This window comes from Lutra lutra, chromosome 6 (genome assembly GCF_902655055.1).
Source record: "Lutra lutra chromosome 6, mLutLut1.2, whole genome shotgun sequence".
NCBI classification, from domain to species: Eukaryota; Metazoa; Chordata; class Mammalia; order Carnivora; family Mustelidae; genus Lutra; species Lutra lutra.
The window spans coordinates 137,209,844-137,227,318 of NC_062283.1; the positions used below are offsets into that span (position 1 = coordinate 137,209,844).

Here is a 17,475-nt window from a genome sequence, read left to right on the forward strand (position 1 = left end):
TGAAGGCTGGTGTGTGAGAAAGCCTTATATTTCTATGTGGAAATAAAAAATGATGCCTCCAGCTGAGAAATCAGGAAGAGCTATGTAAGATTATGACATAAAAAAATAGAAGGTAGGTGCCAGAAGAATCGGTTGACAGGAGTAGAAAGGAGGTGCTGATGTGACTCAGGAAATAGTGGGAGGCAGGACTGGGGGGAGGTCAAGGAGAGGAGGTAGGAAATGGTTTATATTCTTATCGGACCTTGAAGTGTGTGAACACATTTTTAAAAAGTAAACTTACAAAGAAAAGAGAAACAAGAGAATTACTAAAATGATCAATTAGAATGTACGGCAAGAATCCGCAAATGTTACCAACGTTCCTAATTGGCGCTTTCCACCTTCAACAATCCCCAAGTCGCTTTCAGGGCTCCTCCAAATAAGGTTCTTAATCTACCGAGAGGAATATCTACATGACATTAGCTTCCACTTAAGATCTTCCTGTATTTTCTGAAGTGATTAAAAATAATTTTGTGACTGGAGCCATAATGATCTGCTGTAGAGAAGAATTTTGTTTGTTTCCTGAGATGACACAAAATCTTTAATGACCTCTTTAATTAGTTCTGGTGACTGTTTTGTTTTCTCTGTTGATTTAGAGTATGAAAAAAAACATTCTGGTTATTGAATAGGTTTTTTCATTTTAGCCTTTCCTTCTCTTTGCAATGTCACTCAGAAGTTTTTGAAGCAGGAGTCAGGTTGATTTAATAAATATTTATCATGCACCCATGGTATGATCATAACCTAGTGAGGGGGGCAGGCCCATAATCAAAAAATTATAATGTAGTGAAATTTGTGTGAAGATTAATGTCTGTGCACATCAGAGAAATGGGAGAGTGATAATTTGCCTGAGAGCTGCCTCAGATATTTAAGGAGTTGAGAGAGGTAAGAAGGGAAGGTTTTAGAGAACATGAGCCCTGATGAGATTTTTGGAAGATGAGTTGCTCCCCAGGTGTATGAGGAGGGGGAGAACATTGCAGGAACAAGGAAGACCACATGAAAAGGCAGAGGCACCAACAGCACTATGTACTTAGGGACCAAATTACTTTAGCATTGCCCTAAGGGCAAGGGCTGGGAAGCAGAGCAGAGGGGCAAGTCAGGAGGGCCTCAGGTGTCATCACAGGGAACTTACGCTTGGCCCTGCAGACAGTGGAGAGGTAGTAAGGAAAGTGGTGATACCATTGGGTAGAGATGATCATCCTGGTGAAGGATTTTTTTAAACTTGGTATTATGAAAATTTTATAAACACAGAGGAAAAGAGAATAGTATAATGAATCACTATAAACATAGATTTCAGAACTGTAAACATTTTTAAAAAGTGTCTATTACGCCAAAATTTCACAAAAATAAACATAAATAGAGAAAATAATGTGTGGAAGCCTCTTGTACCCCTAAGTCAGTTTCAACAATTATCAACTCATAACCATCTTATCTACACTCCAACACACTTCCCTGCCGCTTCCAGTCGGCGAACCGGAGAAGAATTAGGCACAACCAAGTCAGCTGCAAGAGATTGGGAGCAGGGGACAACAGTCGAAAAGACTGCGGCCCCGAGCAACTCCACAGTCTCGCTTTTATAGATAGAAACAGTAACCCACAGAAGAGTCGATGAAGGTCAAACATTAGTCATATGCCTTGTAGATAAGAAGGAGGGCAGAATATATCTGTGCAAGCAGTATAAAGTTTATAGTTGAACAAGCACATTCAAATGACTTATCTAAGTAGCCACAGGTGCTCTCCGGGGGGAAAGGGGAGATAACGGGAAAATGAAGCAGGCGGCGTTCCACCCTGAGCAAGCCGGGCATCCCCAGCTGCTCGGCTTCAAGGCCATATATCGTCCTCTCCCCCAGAGGCCTGTTGCAGTATCTGTTTTTCTTAAGGCTGTATCTTAATGTGCTTGGTAACTAGTAAAATTTCCCGGGGGTTATATTTTAAGTAATACATTGTTCTGAGGGGTAGTTGCATTTCCCTCCATTCTCAGATTGTTCTGAGGCACATCCCGAATGTCATACAATTCCACCGGTAAATATATGAGTATATGTCTTAGAAAAGAGTACTTAAAACACCCACAGGATGTATACCACTGGGTGTGAACGGTGTGAACTGCAGACTCTGGGAAATTGTGATGGGTCAGTAGAAGTTCATGAGTCTTACAAACGTACCACTCTGGTGGAGAAGTTAGTAACGGGGCGGGGGTGCTGTGCATGTGTGTGTGTTGGGGGGGGCTGGTAAATGGGAAAGCTCTGTACCTTCCCCTCAGTTTTGCTGTGAGCCTAAAACTGCTTTTAAAAAGTCTTTTAAAAAAATATTTTATTTATTTATTTGAGAAAGAGAGAGAGAAAGAGAGAGCATGCAGGGGGAGGAGCAGAGGGATAAGCAGACTCCATGCTGAGCGGGGAACCCAATGCAGGGCTCTATCCCAGGACCCTGGATCATGACCTGAGCCAAAGGTAGACGCTCAACTGACTGAGCCACCCAGACACCCCTAAAAAATAAATTCTTAATTAAAACAAAAACTAGAACAAAAACCACCCCATAAAGCAAACAAAGAAAATCCATAATACCATTATCATATCTAAAAAACAATAATTCCTTAATATCATTAAATATTCAGTCTGTATTTAAGTTCCCACAACCCTTATAAAGGTATTACTTCATTCTTTTTTTTTTTTTAAGTTTGTTTGTGCTCTAGTAATTTCTACACCCAACAGAGGGCTCACACTCATGACCCTGAGATCAAAAGTCACACACTCTTCTGGCTGAGCCAGCCAAGTGCTCCTAAGATATTATTTGTTTAAATTGGGATTCAAATAAGGTCCATATACCACATTGGCTTGTTCCTTAAATGTCTTTTTAAAATATCAGTTATTTTTTTAAGCTTTTATTCATTTACTTGACAGAGAGAGAGCACAAGCAGGAGGAGCGGCAGGCAGAGAGAGAGGGAGAAGCAGGCTCCCTGCTGAGCAAGGAGCCCAACTCGGGGCGGGGGGCTCCATCCTAGGTCCCTGAGATCATGGCTGAAGGTGCTTAACTGACTGAGCCACTCAGGCACCCCCCAAATATCAATTCTTTATTGTAGTCATTTGATTCAATATTTTAAAAATTGTTAATTGTCATGAAATACATATCATGTAAAATTTACCACCTTAATCATTTTTAAGTGTACACTTCAGTAGTACTAAGTATTTCACATTGTTGTGCAATCATCACCACTATCCATCTCCACCTGCCTCTTGCAAAACTGAAACTCCATACTCATTAAATGATGACTTCCCTACCCCCTTTCCCTGAGCCACTGGTAACCTCCGTTCTATTTTCTGTTTCTACGCGTTTGACTACTCTAGGAATCTCATGGGAGTGGAATCGCGTGCTATCCATCTTTTTGTGACTGGCTTCTTTCAGTTAGTGTAATGTATTCAAGGTTCATTCACGTTGTAGCTTCTGTCAGGACTTCATTCCTTTTCAAGGCTGAATAATATGCCATCATAAGTATATACCACATTTTGTGTATTCATTTAGCCTTTGATGGACACTTGGGCTGTTTCAACTTTTTGGTTATTGTGAATAATGCTGCTATAAACATGGGGGTACAGACATCTCTTGGAGACTCTGTTTTTGATTCTTTTGGGTATATACCCAGAATTGGAATTGCTGAATCATATTTTTAGTCCAATTTTTAACTTTTTGAGGAATGATCACACTGTTTTCCATGGAGGCTGCACCATTTCCCATTCCCACTAACACTACACAAGGATTCCAGTTTCTCCATATCCTCAACATACTGGTTAAAAAAAAAAAAATCGGGCGCCTGGGTGGCTCAGTGGGTTAAGCCGCTGCCTTCGGCTCAGGTCATGATCTCAGAGTCCTGGGATCGAGCCCCGAATTGGGCTCTCTGCTCAGCGGGGAGCCTGCTTCCTCCTCTCTCTCTGCCTGCCTCTCTGCCTGCTTGTGATCTCTCTGTCAAATAAATAAAAATAAAATCTTTAAAAAAAAATCTGTTTTGTTTGTTTCTTGGTAATAGCCATCCTAATAGGCATGAGATAGTTACCTCATTGTGGTTTTAATTTGCGTTACCCTGATGATCAAACCATTCAAGGTATTTGCCCATTTTTTTTTCACTGAGTTGTTTATTTTTTATTGTTGAATGGTAGGAATTTTTTTTTAAAGATTTTTTTTATTTGTTAGAGAGAGAGAGAGAGAGAGCGCGAGCACAGGCAGAGTGGCAGGCAGAGGCAGAGGGAGAAGCAGGCTCCCTGCCGAGCAAGAAACCCGATGTGGGACTCGATCCCGGGACACTGGGATCATGACCTGAGCTGAAGGCAACCACCCAGGCATCCCTGAACGGGAGGAATTCTTTACATATTCTGGATGTTAGCCCGTTATCAGATATATTATCTGAAAATATTTTCTACTACTTCACAGGGTACCTTTTCACCACTGTGTCCTTTGATGCACAGAATTTTTTAAAAAATATTTTATTTATTTATTTGAGAGAAAGAATGATAGAGAGAGAGCATGATAGGGGGAAGGGCAGAGGGAGAAAAGCAGACCCCCTGCTGAGCAGGGACTTCCCCCCCCAACCCCAATGCGGGTCTCCATCTGGGAACTCCAGGATCATGACCTGAGCTGAAGGCAGTTGCTCAACCAACTGAACCACCCAGGCGCCCTGATGCACAGAATTTTTAATACAATTTGCCTATTTTTTTCCTATTTTTGCCTGTGTTTTTGGTATCATAGCTGGATTTTTTAAGATTAAGATACATTATATTGATAGTTTCCAAATCAAATTCTGGACTAAAAGGTTTTTTTTTTTTTTTAAAGAATTTATTTATTTGTCAGAGAGAAAGAGTACAAGCAGGGGAAGTGGCATACAATAAATAAGATATTACTCATTTTTGATAGCAGTATAGTACTCCAATAAACTGTAGTTTATTTGATCAGCCCTCTCCAGGCAGACTTTTTTTTTTTTTTTTTAGTTAATACAAATGAATCACCTTGTGCAAACATCTATAATGTTGTGCCATGTTTGATTAATATTTTTTGTGACTTAAAGAAAAATACAAATATGCTGTCTTTTCCCAAAGTTGTTTAACATCTATCTGTAAAGAGATGACAATATCCTTAATGACTACCATACCACTCTCACACACAACATAAGGAAGAAAACAGTGGTGGCTTTTCAGGAGAGAGCAGGACGAGAGGATCACTGCTGTGGCGATAAGGATGACAACTAAGGCAGTGGTAGTGTGTAGGGAAAAGAGGAACCTGATTCCAGAGATGTTTAGAGAAGGCGGGGTATTATTTAGCAAGACTAGGTGATATAATGACCATTCTTACTTGGGTTTTTAAAGATTACTTCAATTTACCTATGAGGGTCAATAAAATCTCTTTGAGAATGTATGCACTTTCATTTTATTATAGCCCCTATGTTTCTTAATTTTAGAACATGTGCCTTGAGGAAAATGAACCCTTGAGGGAGCCAAAGGACAAGTAGAATAAGGAACATTCACCCTATTTGTCGTGGAGCCTCTGGTCATGCCAGAAAATTCAGGGACAGAGCAAATCTGCAGTGAAGTTGGTTCTGCCTAATCAGCTCCTTCTTGAGCAAAGCAGAGTCCCTAGCGATCGGTGTAGGCACCCTAGCGATCCTCATGGCCGGAGGAGTCTGTAACTTCACAGACACATTCCATGTGCTTTATACTGGTATTTCGGGAAGGCTTTCCCTAAAATCTTGACCTTAGCAATAGGATGCCACACAAAGAAGACAAAATGTATAACAATCTTCCAAAGTGGGCCAGTGAGACCTGGAAGTTAACATCTCATTCACTCACTCATTCACTCAGGACATCTTCCACTCAAAAAATCCCAGTAAGTGTTGGTTGTCAGGGACTGCGTCAGGTGCTGCAAGACCAAGATAGATAAGATGTGCTCTTTGCCAAAGGAGAACTCACAGACTAACTGGGGAAAAAAGCCACATGAGAAAATACTCAGCATATAGGGTAGAGATATGTAGAAGGTACTAAAGAGACCAGAAATTAGTGGGCAACTCACTCAGTTCGGGGATGGGGCAGGGAGATGGGCCACTTAGGATAGTCTTTACCGAGTAGTGGACATACGTAGGAGGGGGAACTGGACTTCAACTGACGGGTAAGGACTACAGTATGGTCTAGAAGCTGTATCCCATAGACAGGAAAACAGAGGTTTGCAGTGTGGCTGCAGCGGTATCAGATTTGTATATGATAGAAATCACTTGATTCTGGAGTGGAGAGAAATAGACATGAAAAATCACACCAGGAAGCAGCTTAAAGAGTACGGATGAGGTCCTGAACTAAGAAGAAAAGGAAGATCAGGGGGAGTTTAGGATGTAGGATTAACAGGGCTTGGTGACAAATTAGATGTAAGTGTAAGAGGGAAGGAGGAATCAGAAATTAACACGAGGCTTGTAGCTTTAACAATGGGATGCTTATCTAGGACATAGGGTGTTGGAGGGAAAAGAGGTTTTGCAGGGAGGGAGAGGACATGATACGCTGACTTTGGGATGCACCAAACATTTGCCTCTGGGACATGTAGGCAGAGTAGGGAATAGGAGCAGTTGGATGAAGAGGGTAGAGAGGAGAGGTTTTCTGGGCCAGGTGGTATTACCCAGGGACAACGTCTACTTTGAGCAAAGTGCCAAACACTGAGCCTGCATATAGCAAAATTTGGGCAAGGAAGAGGAACTGAAGAAGAATGAGAAAGACTTAGAATCAACAGTCAGCTGAAATACAAGAGAGGAGTCAGGATCGAGAAATTTAAGGTAAGCACCGGTAAGCATTTTAACACAGAATTAGACACTTTCGAAGCCGGCTCTCTTCGGCAATTGGGGCTGCTGTATCTGATCTCCACAGACTTGGTGGCTTACACAACAGCAGACATTTATTTATTTCTCACAGTTCTGGAGGCTGGGATGGTCAAGATCAAGATGCTAGCAGATTCAGTGTCTGGTGAGGACCCTCTCCTTGGTTTACCGGTGGCTGTCCTGTTGTATCATCACACGGAGTGGGGAGAGAGAGATCTTTTGTCTCTTTCTCTTTTTCGAAGCATTAGTCCCATGATGAGGGCCCCACCCTCATGTCCTAATCTAACCCCAATCACATCCCAAAGGTCCCACCTCCAAAAACCATCACATTGGGAATTAGGGCTTCGACATATGAAGTGTGGTAGGAGGCAAACATTCAGGCCATAGAACATTTTCTTACTACATCATAGTTTCTTAAGTTTTGCCAGTAGAAGAAGGGAAACAGTGTTAAGAGAATGTTTTTTTTTTTTTCCTAGGATGGTAGAGTCTTGAGTTTATTTTTAGGCTATGAGAAGGAGCCCAATGGAGGACGAAAGTGGATCAGTGACAGAGTAAAGTCCCCAGTGAGGTAGTGGGAACTCGAATATGCCTGGGTCTGTGTCAGAATAAGCAATTCCACAGGTTAGTATTTATTTATTCAATTTGCTGTTTTCTGGGGTCTTTCTCATGACACCATTATCACCTTTCAGATCTCAGTAACCTTGTTAATGTAAACAAGTAGTCCACTTTAGATCTCTCCAAGACCATGTTTGGTCCTAAACTTCTCTTTTTATAGCTTTTTTCTGTAAAGTGCACCATCCCAGAACTGAAAAGCTCTTTCTGAGTTATTGTACGTCTCTTTCCTTGCTTCTGGGCCAAATCTGCTGCAGATGTTTCTGCCTCTAGAAGGTAGCTACCAGACACAGCATCAAGACTTAGTTCAACTCTGTTCAACTCTATTTAACTTTAGATCATGGAATATAAATCTTTGCCAAGAGACAGTTGGCCCCGTCTATGCACAGAAACACCATCTTAATCAACTGCTGGACTGCTGGGCCTGAAGTAGTTGAATTCTTGGCAAAGAATTGCCTTTTGAGTTGTCAAAACCCAAGCGACTGGTTTGGAGGCTCCTTTCCTCTCATTCATTCTTTGCATCTGACATCCTTGTGAGGGACTCCACCCAGCAGGTGTTCAGAAAAACTTAAAAAGCCAGTTTTTCACATCACGAGGAGGTTGAAAAATATATTGTTTATACCCGGAGCTTTCCCTGGCCACCAGAAATGCCCTGGACGGCAGGAAGACAGTCACAGGTCACACTTGACAGGAACTACTGATGGTGGGGGAGGGGATTTGCTTCTTCCTGTCAGTTTTAAGCGTCTGCAGCAGTAAAAATTATGTCTATGGACACTTTTACTTATTAACTCCGGCTTTTGTGTGGCTTTCCCTGGAATGGTTTTATTCCCCCCCCAATAGTGGCATTTGCTAGCTTTTCACAAAATTCTCTATGAACCCTTGGAAAATCTTTCCCAAAGGGAAACAATGTCATTTATTTTACATCTTCGGGAAAATCGCCTGACAAGCCTTGGTAGTCCGGTTTTGGGGGTTTCTGTGGCTTTCCTTGCTGCTTCCTGACGGCTCATGGGAGAAGAATGAGGCACAAACAAGTCAGCTGCAAGAGAAAGGGAGTGGGGGACAACAGCAGAAAAGACTGTTGGCCTGAACAACGCCTCAGTCCCGTTTTTATTAGACATAGACAGTAATCAACAGAAGAGCCGAAGAAGGCTAAACGATCATAGGCCTTGCAGATAAACAAGAAGGAAGGCAAAATATGTCTGGTCAAGCAGTATGAAGTTTATAGTTGAGCAAGCACGTTCAAAGGACTTATCTAATTAGCCATAGGTGCGGGGGGGGGGGCGGGCGGGGAGATAACGGGAAAATGAAGCAGGCGGTGTTCAGCCCTGATGGGGTCGGGCATCCCCAGCTGCTGGGCTTCAAGGCCGTATATATACCATCCTCTCCTCCAGAGGCCCGTTGCCAGTATGCGTTTTTCTTGAGGCTGTATCTAAACATGCTTGGTAACTAGTAAAATTTCCCAGGGGTTATATTTTAAGTAATACATTGTTCTGAGGGACAGTCACATTCCCGAAGGATCGTTTCTCCGTGCACCAGCAGCGGTTTCAGAGCGCAGGAGAAGCTGGGGCAACTTGGAAGCCGCAAATCCGTTTGCTGCGTGGGAGAGCTCTCCAAGAGGGCCTACGACCAAATGCGTCTCTTTCCTTGGAGACAGAGGAGACCCTGCTTGTGATCCAGGTGGAGTCTCAGGTAAGCACCTCCCGTCAGGATGTCGTTCCCTTTGCGTTGGGGTGCGGGTGGAGAGTGGCTCATTGGAGCACAGAAGTGTAGGTGACCGAGGTTTTCTCCCCCGGCATGTGCATGAGCACTCCACCTGATGCCTGGGCTCTTTTCTACTTCTGGGTGTGTGTGGGAGAGTGTGAGCCACGGCCTGCTGCAGAAGGTAACCTCCTCTGGCTTCCCTCCACAGCCATCTCCACATCTCCATCTCTGCTTCACAGGGAAGATCAAGGCCACAGACTATGAGCTCTGTCGAGGTCTTCCTCTAACATCTCCCATCCCATTCCCAGCCATGCCCCCTCTCACCTTCTTCGCTCTTCTCTCAGGGGATGGCATCGCCTTTGTGTTATTCAGAATCGAACTGTTCTGATCTGGATCCTGACCCCTTCCACCTCCCCGGAGCCTTGCTTCCTTGGTCATTCCCTCTCTCCCGGATCTTCAAATGCCTGCATTCTTTAAAAAAAAATAAAATAAATAAAAGAGCAAACAGGCACCCAGCTTTACCCAGGTATTCTCCATCTCTTTCTACTCACAATCAAGTTCCAAGAACCATCTAGAATAATCACGTGGTACCTCTCTTCCTGCTGACTCCTCAATCCACTACAGCGGGTCTGCTGCCTCCATCTTGCCCTGAGATTGCTCTGAGGCAGAGGCCCTCTCCTTATCAAACCCAATGTCCTTTCTCTGGCCTTTCTTGGCTTTTCTGAGGCATCTGCTGCCTCTGGCCACTCTGCTCTCCTTGAGACTCTCCCAGCTTTCATGTCACCAGGTTCTCCCATGTCCTTCTGTGATGGAAAGGTCAGCCTCACCTGTGTTCTTCTTTCTCGGCTGCCTCTTGATTGGTGGTATTTGTTGAGATTCTTTCTTCCTTGCATTTCTTGAAGTCCATGCTCTCCCCAGTTGTTGCCATCCACATCTGCTGCTTTTATTATTATCCACGCACCGATGACTCCAAAGCCCATCTCCAGTGCAGTCCTCTCTTCTGAGCTTCTGAGGTTGTCTGAATGTTTCAAAGTTACCTCAGACTCAGAATAGTCACAGCTTATTAGCTTCTTTCCTAAGCTGTCTCCTCTTCTTGTGGTCCCTCATTCACCCTCTCAAGGGAGACAGAGACTCGCAGGACCCTCCCTCCACTCACCAGCCTGGTCTTAATGTGCTTCAAGCACCAGCAAATTTAGCTCCTTTGTCATTTCGTATCCAACTCCTTGTCTTTGTTACCCACCTCTTGTCTCATAGGTTGTTAGGAAAATTAAGTGATACACCACATAATGGATGTGCCTGGCACCAGATAAAAATCTTAATTGAATCCAAAACCAAGAAAGCAGCATTTCCAGGTGCTTCTCTTGTTTGGTATATACAGACCACAGGGAATTAGCACTTCCTCTTTTAAGCCATTAAAATCCATATGATTCACACACTGCTTGGAAACACCAAGTCACTAAGTAGTCTGTTGGCTTGAAAGATTTAGGCCACTGGGAGGTTCCAGAAATCAGGATTGTTCTGGCTTTGGAATCCTTAGGTGACTCCTGATGGGATATAAGTTTCCAGGAAAAATAGTCAAAGTACCAGAAACATATGAATTTTGTTTGTTTCTAAAGAGCTACCACTGATTCAAAATGTCTTCTCCCTATGGTGTCTACCTTTCCTGTGACTTGTGTGCTGGACAGATGTACATTATCTTGCATGGTTTCTAGGTCTCTCTTGTGACCCTTTCCTTTCTGTGAGGAGGAGCGCGATTGTAAAGCCAAATTTATTTAAATGAGCATTCAACTTGTGAAAAATGTAATAAGGTTTATTTGCTTTCGTATTCTCCAGTATGTTGCAAATTATCTAGACCTTTCACCTGTTTATCACACAGTGAACTTCGTGGCATACAGTGAACTTCGTGGCATTACTGTAACAGAAACACAAACACAACACTACTTGCTCAAAGAATGCAGTAAATTTAGTAGCTCATTGTAACAGGCAGAATTTTCTTCTTTCAGTCTATTCATCCTTGCCCTCTGCCCTATGTCAGCAGCAATGATTGTGGTCTGGGGAACACCATGTCCTGACTGCCTTAGCTCTGATTGGCTAAGCGTTAACTTTCAACTGGGAAAGAGCCACTGTGCCCAGGGGATGGCAGTGGAGCAGGGGATAACAGTGACTTTTCCTGAAGGATGGGTTGCCTAATAAAATGGTGGGCAGCCGAAAAGGAAAGACATCATTCTATTAGTGGAGATATAGGCAGCCAACAAATATCCATTACATGAAGCAGAATGAAAGCAAAGGAAGTAGAAGGGGAATAAAGGATGAAGTAAAGGAGTTGCAAGAAGAATCTTTGGGGAAAAAAGGAAAAGAAGCAGAGATAGTGGCAACAGAGATCCTAGAAGGAAAAAAATAGAAGACAAAAGAAAAGAAAAACAAAGAAAGGTTTAATTGGGAAAGACAGAGTTTGAGCTTGAGGGGGGACAAGAAATTATCCTAGGGCATTTATTTCTTATCTGTTTTTAGTGAAGGATTTCCAACTTTTGATGTGTTTTGTTTAGCTCCTCCTTTCATAGTGAAACACTTGAAAAAGAAAGTTTTGCTAATGATTGCTGTGGCTTTGCCTTATTCTCAGTTGTAGGGTGACTATTGCTGGTTGAATGAGAACTGGGTGTCTCCTCAGATTATAGACTGTGTATTATTCTGCCACATTCCCTTTCCTTCTGTCTGCTTATTTGCCCTAGCCACTGCTGGTCAACCACTGTGAACGTCCAGCTTAAGTTCTGGAAGGTTCACCAGAATGAAGAACTACAGCAACTGGGCAGATTTTTTTCTTTCTTTTAATAGTCAACTAAGCAGCATAAACAAACTTTGCTCTCCTTTTTTTTTTTTTTTTAAGATTTTATTTATTTGAGAGAGTGAGTGAGAGAGAACGAGTGGTGCGAGAGGCAGAAGGAGAGGGAGAGGCAGGTTTCTTGCTGAGCAGGGAGCCCAACACAGGACACAATCCCAGGACCCTGAGATCATGATCTGAGCCCAAGGCAGATGCCCAACTGACAGCCACCCAGTGCCCCACTTGGCTCTCTTTTTAAAGAAGCAAGTGTTTGACCTACCAAGTTTCTAGGGTTGGGTCAGTACCTGTCATGGACTTCAGTGTTACCAAGGAAGGAGGAATTAGCCTCCATAGCTGAAGGAGGAGGCTGTGAAACGTAACAACCACTCAGAGTCTAGCGTCCCAACTGACTCACCCTTAACAATGACTAATACTATCTCTTTGAACATTTATTGTTTTCGTTAACATTTAGCACAACTTGATTAAAATGGTCTCTTGGGTTCTAAGAGTTTTAATGTCATTCTCTCACTTCATGCATCTGGTTTTCCATATTTCTACATTGGTCCTTCATAAACAGAGAGAAAAGGGAACTTTCCACTTACTCATAATAGTCTATTCCAACTGCTAAAGAGATCCAGGCTTCTAATAACTAACGGATGAACTGAAGAGATTTGAGGAGACAATAAACGAGTGTGCGGGCTGCTGAGGGAAGGAGTTCTGATTCCTGGCAGTGCTGAGTAGTGAACAGGCCACCACAGCAGGTCTCGCCAGGGAACAGTGCAGGCAGCCACCTGGTGATGTCGTTTGAAAAGCAATAAACTCTCTCTCTGCCCCAAATTTTCTTCCCTTTTGGCTTTGCTGAGATGATAAAAATCTTTTTTTTTTTTTAAAGATTTATTTATTTATTTATTTGACAGAGAGAGATCACAAGTAGGCAGAGAGGCAAGCAGAGAGAGAGGAAGGGAAGCAGGCTTCCTGCTGAGCAGCGAGCCCGATGCGGGACTCGATCCCAGGACTCTGGGATCATGACCTGAGCCGAAGGCAGCGGCTTAACCCACTGAGCCACCCAGGCGCCCCCTGAGATGATAAAAATCTTGCATTGATCAAGATTTGGGGTTCAGAGTGAAGACTTATGTAATACAAATATCATATAACTCTGTAGTTATGTTGCACAACTTCCACAACGCCTTTATCGGAAAGGTTCCGCTTCACACGAAGCGGGTGAAAATACACTTGGAATCCAGAGGATGGTGTGCAGCCTTTCTTTAGTATGAAACCTTTACACAGAAATGTTTCTATTTTCAGGGGTCACCTCTCAGCTTTTCATTGATCTCTGATGGTCTTTCTTACCTTTTCCTTTCTGTCTCTTTTCTCCCTTTTAACCCAGATACTCCCCATTAATTCTTTGTGTCCAAGGTCAAGGAGACCCAATAGATCTTTGGCTGGGAATTACAGACCTGTGCTGTACATTAGAGTAGCTGCTAGCCACACAGGACTATTGAACACTTGAAGTGTGACTAGTGTGACCAAGGAAATGAATTTTTAATTTAATTTTAGTGCATTTAAATTTTAAAATTGAAACTATTAAACAATGCTAAGCACAGTTTTATTGTTTTGGTAGCACTACATTGTAATGGAGGCTTTGAAAATTTAGCATCAGATTGAGATGTGCTAAAAGTATAAAATACTACATAGTTTATTTATTTATTTTTTTTTAAAGATTTTATTTATTTATTTGACAGAGAGAGATCACAAGTAGACGGAGAGGCAGGCAGAGAGAGAGAGGGAAGCAGGCTTCTTGCTGAGCAGAGAGCCCGATGCGGGACTCGATCCCAGGACCCTGAGATCATGACCTGAGCCGAAGGCAGCGGCTTAACCCACTGAGCCACCCAGGCGCCCAATACTACATAGTTTAAAGACATTTAGAAAGAGGATGTGATGTAAATGGTCTCAATAATTTTTATATTGACCAAATGTTGAAATAGTAATATTTTGGATAGTCTATTTTTAAAAATTTTGGATAATTAATCTAAATTAAGTATATTATTAAAATTAATGCTCCCTGCTCCTTTTTACTTTTTAAAGTTTTTATTTATTTATTTGAGGTGTGGGGGGAGAGGCAGAGGGAGAGAAAGAGAATCTTCAGAAGGCTCTGCACTGAGCACAGAGCCTGATGCAGGGTTCGATCCTGCGACCCCAGGTTCATGACCTGAGCTGAAATCAAGAGTCGGACACTCAACTGACTGAGCCACCAGGTGCCCCTCCTTTTGACTTTTTGAATGGGCCTACTAGAAAATTCATATATGTGGTTCTACTTCTAATAAACAACACTTTTAAGATTCTCTCTTTCTTCAGGATAGAGCACTTACTGAATACAGTAGTCTCTGTTTACCTGCAGTTTTGCTTTCCATAGTCAACCACAATCCGAAAGCTGATTATCCTCCCTCTGACTTCTGGTCAGAAGATCCACAGTAACCGAACTCTCCATCACGATGCCTACATCAGTGACTTCACTTCATCTCATCACATAGGCATTTTTTCATCTCCCATCATCACAGAAAGGTGAACATAGTACAGTAAGATAGTTTGATAAAGAAATGCCCACATTTCTATAACTTTTATTATGTTATATTGTTGTAATAGTTTTGTTTTATTGTTATTGTTATAAATCTCTTACTGTGCCTAATTTAAAAATTAAACTTTATCACATATAGGAAAAACATAGTACATATAGGGTTTAGTACTATCTGTGGCTTTAGGCGTCCACTGGGGGTCTCACAGCATACCCCTTGTGGATAATGGGGGACTACCACTCAGTTTTCTCTCTTGGTTAAGTAGGTCACTTGCCCATACCACAAGTTCAATCCAAAGATTGGTCTCCCTCTCTAAGGTGAGGGGGGAAAAAAAGGATGGAGAATGAGACTTATCCTGAAGCCATCACTGTTCTAACATTCCACATCATTGAGAATATCAGATTTAGTCATCTTTAGGTGGGCAGGCAGTGAAGACAGAGGGCCAAGGCAGTTGGATGGCTGGGTTGGAACAGAAAGGAGAGCAAGGTGTGGCCAGGTAACTGAATACTCCAGAGCATTTTCAAGAGGGCTAGATGGGTACTGATTTAAGAGGGAGGCCCTTAGACATGAGTATTTGGGGTTCCTGGAGGGGTGAATGTAGGGAAAGAGGAAACAGAACAGAAGATGGAAACATCCCAAAAAGAAGCTTTGGGATGGATGGTGGCAAACATTCTTCTGGAGGCATCAGTTTAAAATACATGGCATTGTGATATCCCTTCTGATGTCAGGTAATATTCATCTTCTTGATTTGACTCCTGGTCTTCTGTGGAACTGGCTTGAAGTTCCTTCCATGGTTGCCACAGCTGCCTCAGTGACCCTAGTCAGTCCTTAGAACTGACCTTGGTGTCCCTTGAACAGACAGCCACATGGGTAGAAAACAAACCATTTCCTCAGAGTCTTCAAAATCCAAAAATGCAGAATTTCAGTCGTTTTTGGTGCAATTTAAACTCATTTATATAATTTAAGATACTTGTCATATTCAATTATGCCATTTTTTATACATGAGAGAGGCCATTAGTTAGGATCAGCTAAATCCACTAGAAACAGACCTGGGACTGTGTCTTCAGGGTCCTGAGTCCTAGCTGAGGTCTACCACAATCACATCACTTACACCAGTTCTAACTGAAGGGTCCACACCACTTGTAACTTGGAATTTCAGTTCTCTGCAGAGCACAGTAGATTCTGGACCGCATAGAGGTCACCTGTGTGTGCTGATGATTTGGTAAAGATTATCGTTTATTTAATCCAGTACATTTTGAAATTTAAGTATGTTCTGGTCACAGACAAAGCTTGCTTTGTAAGGTTTTTTTTTGGAGAATAAAAATGACAGCAAAAATTCTAACTGAATAAGCTTTGGGGTAAGAAAGTATTTTCAAAAAACATTATTTACCTCTCATTTTGGAGGTTTCCTTAGCCTGACCATTGGCAATGTTTCATGAGAATAGGAAGACATTTGGTTGATACTATCTAAAAATTACATGAATTAAAACTAAATGCTATTTATGGGGCTCCTGGGTGGCTCAGTGGGTTGAGCCTCTGCCTTCAGCTCAGGTCATGATCTCAGGATCCTGGGATCGAGTCCCGCATTGGGCTCTCTGCTCAGCAGGAGCCTGTTTCCCCCGCTCTCTCTGCCTGCCTCTCTGCCTACTTGTGATGTCTGTCTGTCAAATAAATAAGATCTTTAAAAAAACAAAAACAAAAAACTAAATACTATTTAAAAATATTTCAGAATTAGCATGCAAATAAACAGCCTTGCCTTGGTAAATTACAAATTATCAAGAGAGAGTAGTTTCAGGAGGCTGAAGTGATAAACCAAGCCAATATATGAGAGAAATCATATCCATAGTTATTAAAAAATATGGGAAAGTGTTATAAATGGCACTTTTTCTATAGAGAATGCAATATTCAGTATCTAGAAATCATCTATAGTGATCTCTATGTTGTATCATTTCATCTATTTTTTCCAATGAGAATAGATAAATACACCAACTGTGTAGTTGGTATGCTTTTTTTCCTATTACCATAAGTAAAAGAAATCAGGGGACTCTGTGAGGATGGACTATATGATGTGTGAATTCATGTATCTATCTTATAAGGAGTTATTTGTATATGAAATTTTATGGACATAAGATTGAAAATGTATACTTTATCAGCAAAGAAAAAAAAAACAGCTTTAAACCCTAGTGCCCTGTACTTCAAATTTCTGGCTGATATATAAGCCTTTTACAACCCATGCTATTATTAAATGACTGGGAATTTCTATGGCTCTGTATGTTTAGATAATATTAACTCCTTAGCTGGTCATCCTGAGGCATTTTCCACACAATGCTTCATTTTTTCCGTCTGTATTTTTTCTCCTCTAGCTTTTTCAGAAATGTTACTCCTATTTCTGTCACATGGTCGCCTTTCAGTCTGTCTTGCAAGAATGTAACATCAGCAGCCAAATGAACCTAAGAAAGGGGAAAAAAACCAGGCCTGTGTCATTTAGGTTTAAGGAAAAAACTCTCTAAATTTTTCTCTATTTTCAGCTTTATTCACCCAGTAAGGGGCTGACTTTCCTTATGCAATGACAGAAAAGAGCTGGCTGTGTGGATGAAGGGCCCTTTCCTGCGTGTCCTCCAGGGATGATCGGGCCGTGTGTCATCTCTGTGGAGTGAGTCTGCAAAGAGAAGAGTGGGCCAGGCCAGGCCCAACCCAGATGATTCTGGGGCCAGCCCAGAGATACGGGCCCACTCCAGCACAGCTGAATTATGGGTCCATCTTCTCAAGAAGAACACAAATTCCTAACTCAAAGATAGGCTTGACCCAATGTGCCTTGTCAAGCAGAACTTCAAGGATAAATGGATTCTTAAACAATTTCTTTGCAACTGACTTGCATTCAGTCATTCTGTCATCAGCTA

General features: G+C 42.1%; 1 protein-coding gene and 1 long non-coding RNA gene across 2 annotated transcripts in view; both read right to left on the bottom strand.

Moving 5' to 3' along the window:
• Positions 1 to 8,908: 8,908 nt before the first annotated feature.
• Positions 8,909 to 11,384, bottom strand: LOC125102892 (uncharacterized). Its single transcript, XR_007128223.1, has 3 exons — positions 9,736 to 11,384; positions 9,509 to 9,655; positions 8,909 to 9,321 (listed from the first exon to the last, which is right to left on the bottom strand). It is a non-coding gene; the product is annotated as an uncharacterized LOC125102892 (long non-coding RNA).
• Positions 11,385 to 16,905: 5,521 nt separating this feature from the next.
• The window catches only part of TRAPPC3L (trafficking protein particle complex subunit 3L), a 34,776-nt gene continuing 34,206 nt past the window's right edge, over positions 16,906 to 17,475 (bottom strand). Inside the window, 1 exon segment of the mRNA XM_047732024.1 lies at positions 16,906 to 17,025. Within this exon segment, the coding sequence (XP_047587980.1) occupies positions 16,906 to 17,025 (120 nt within the window).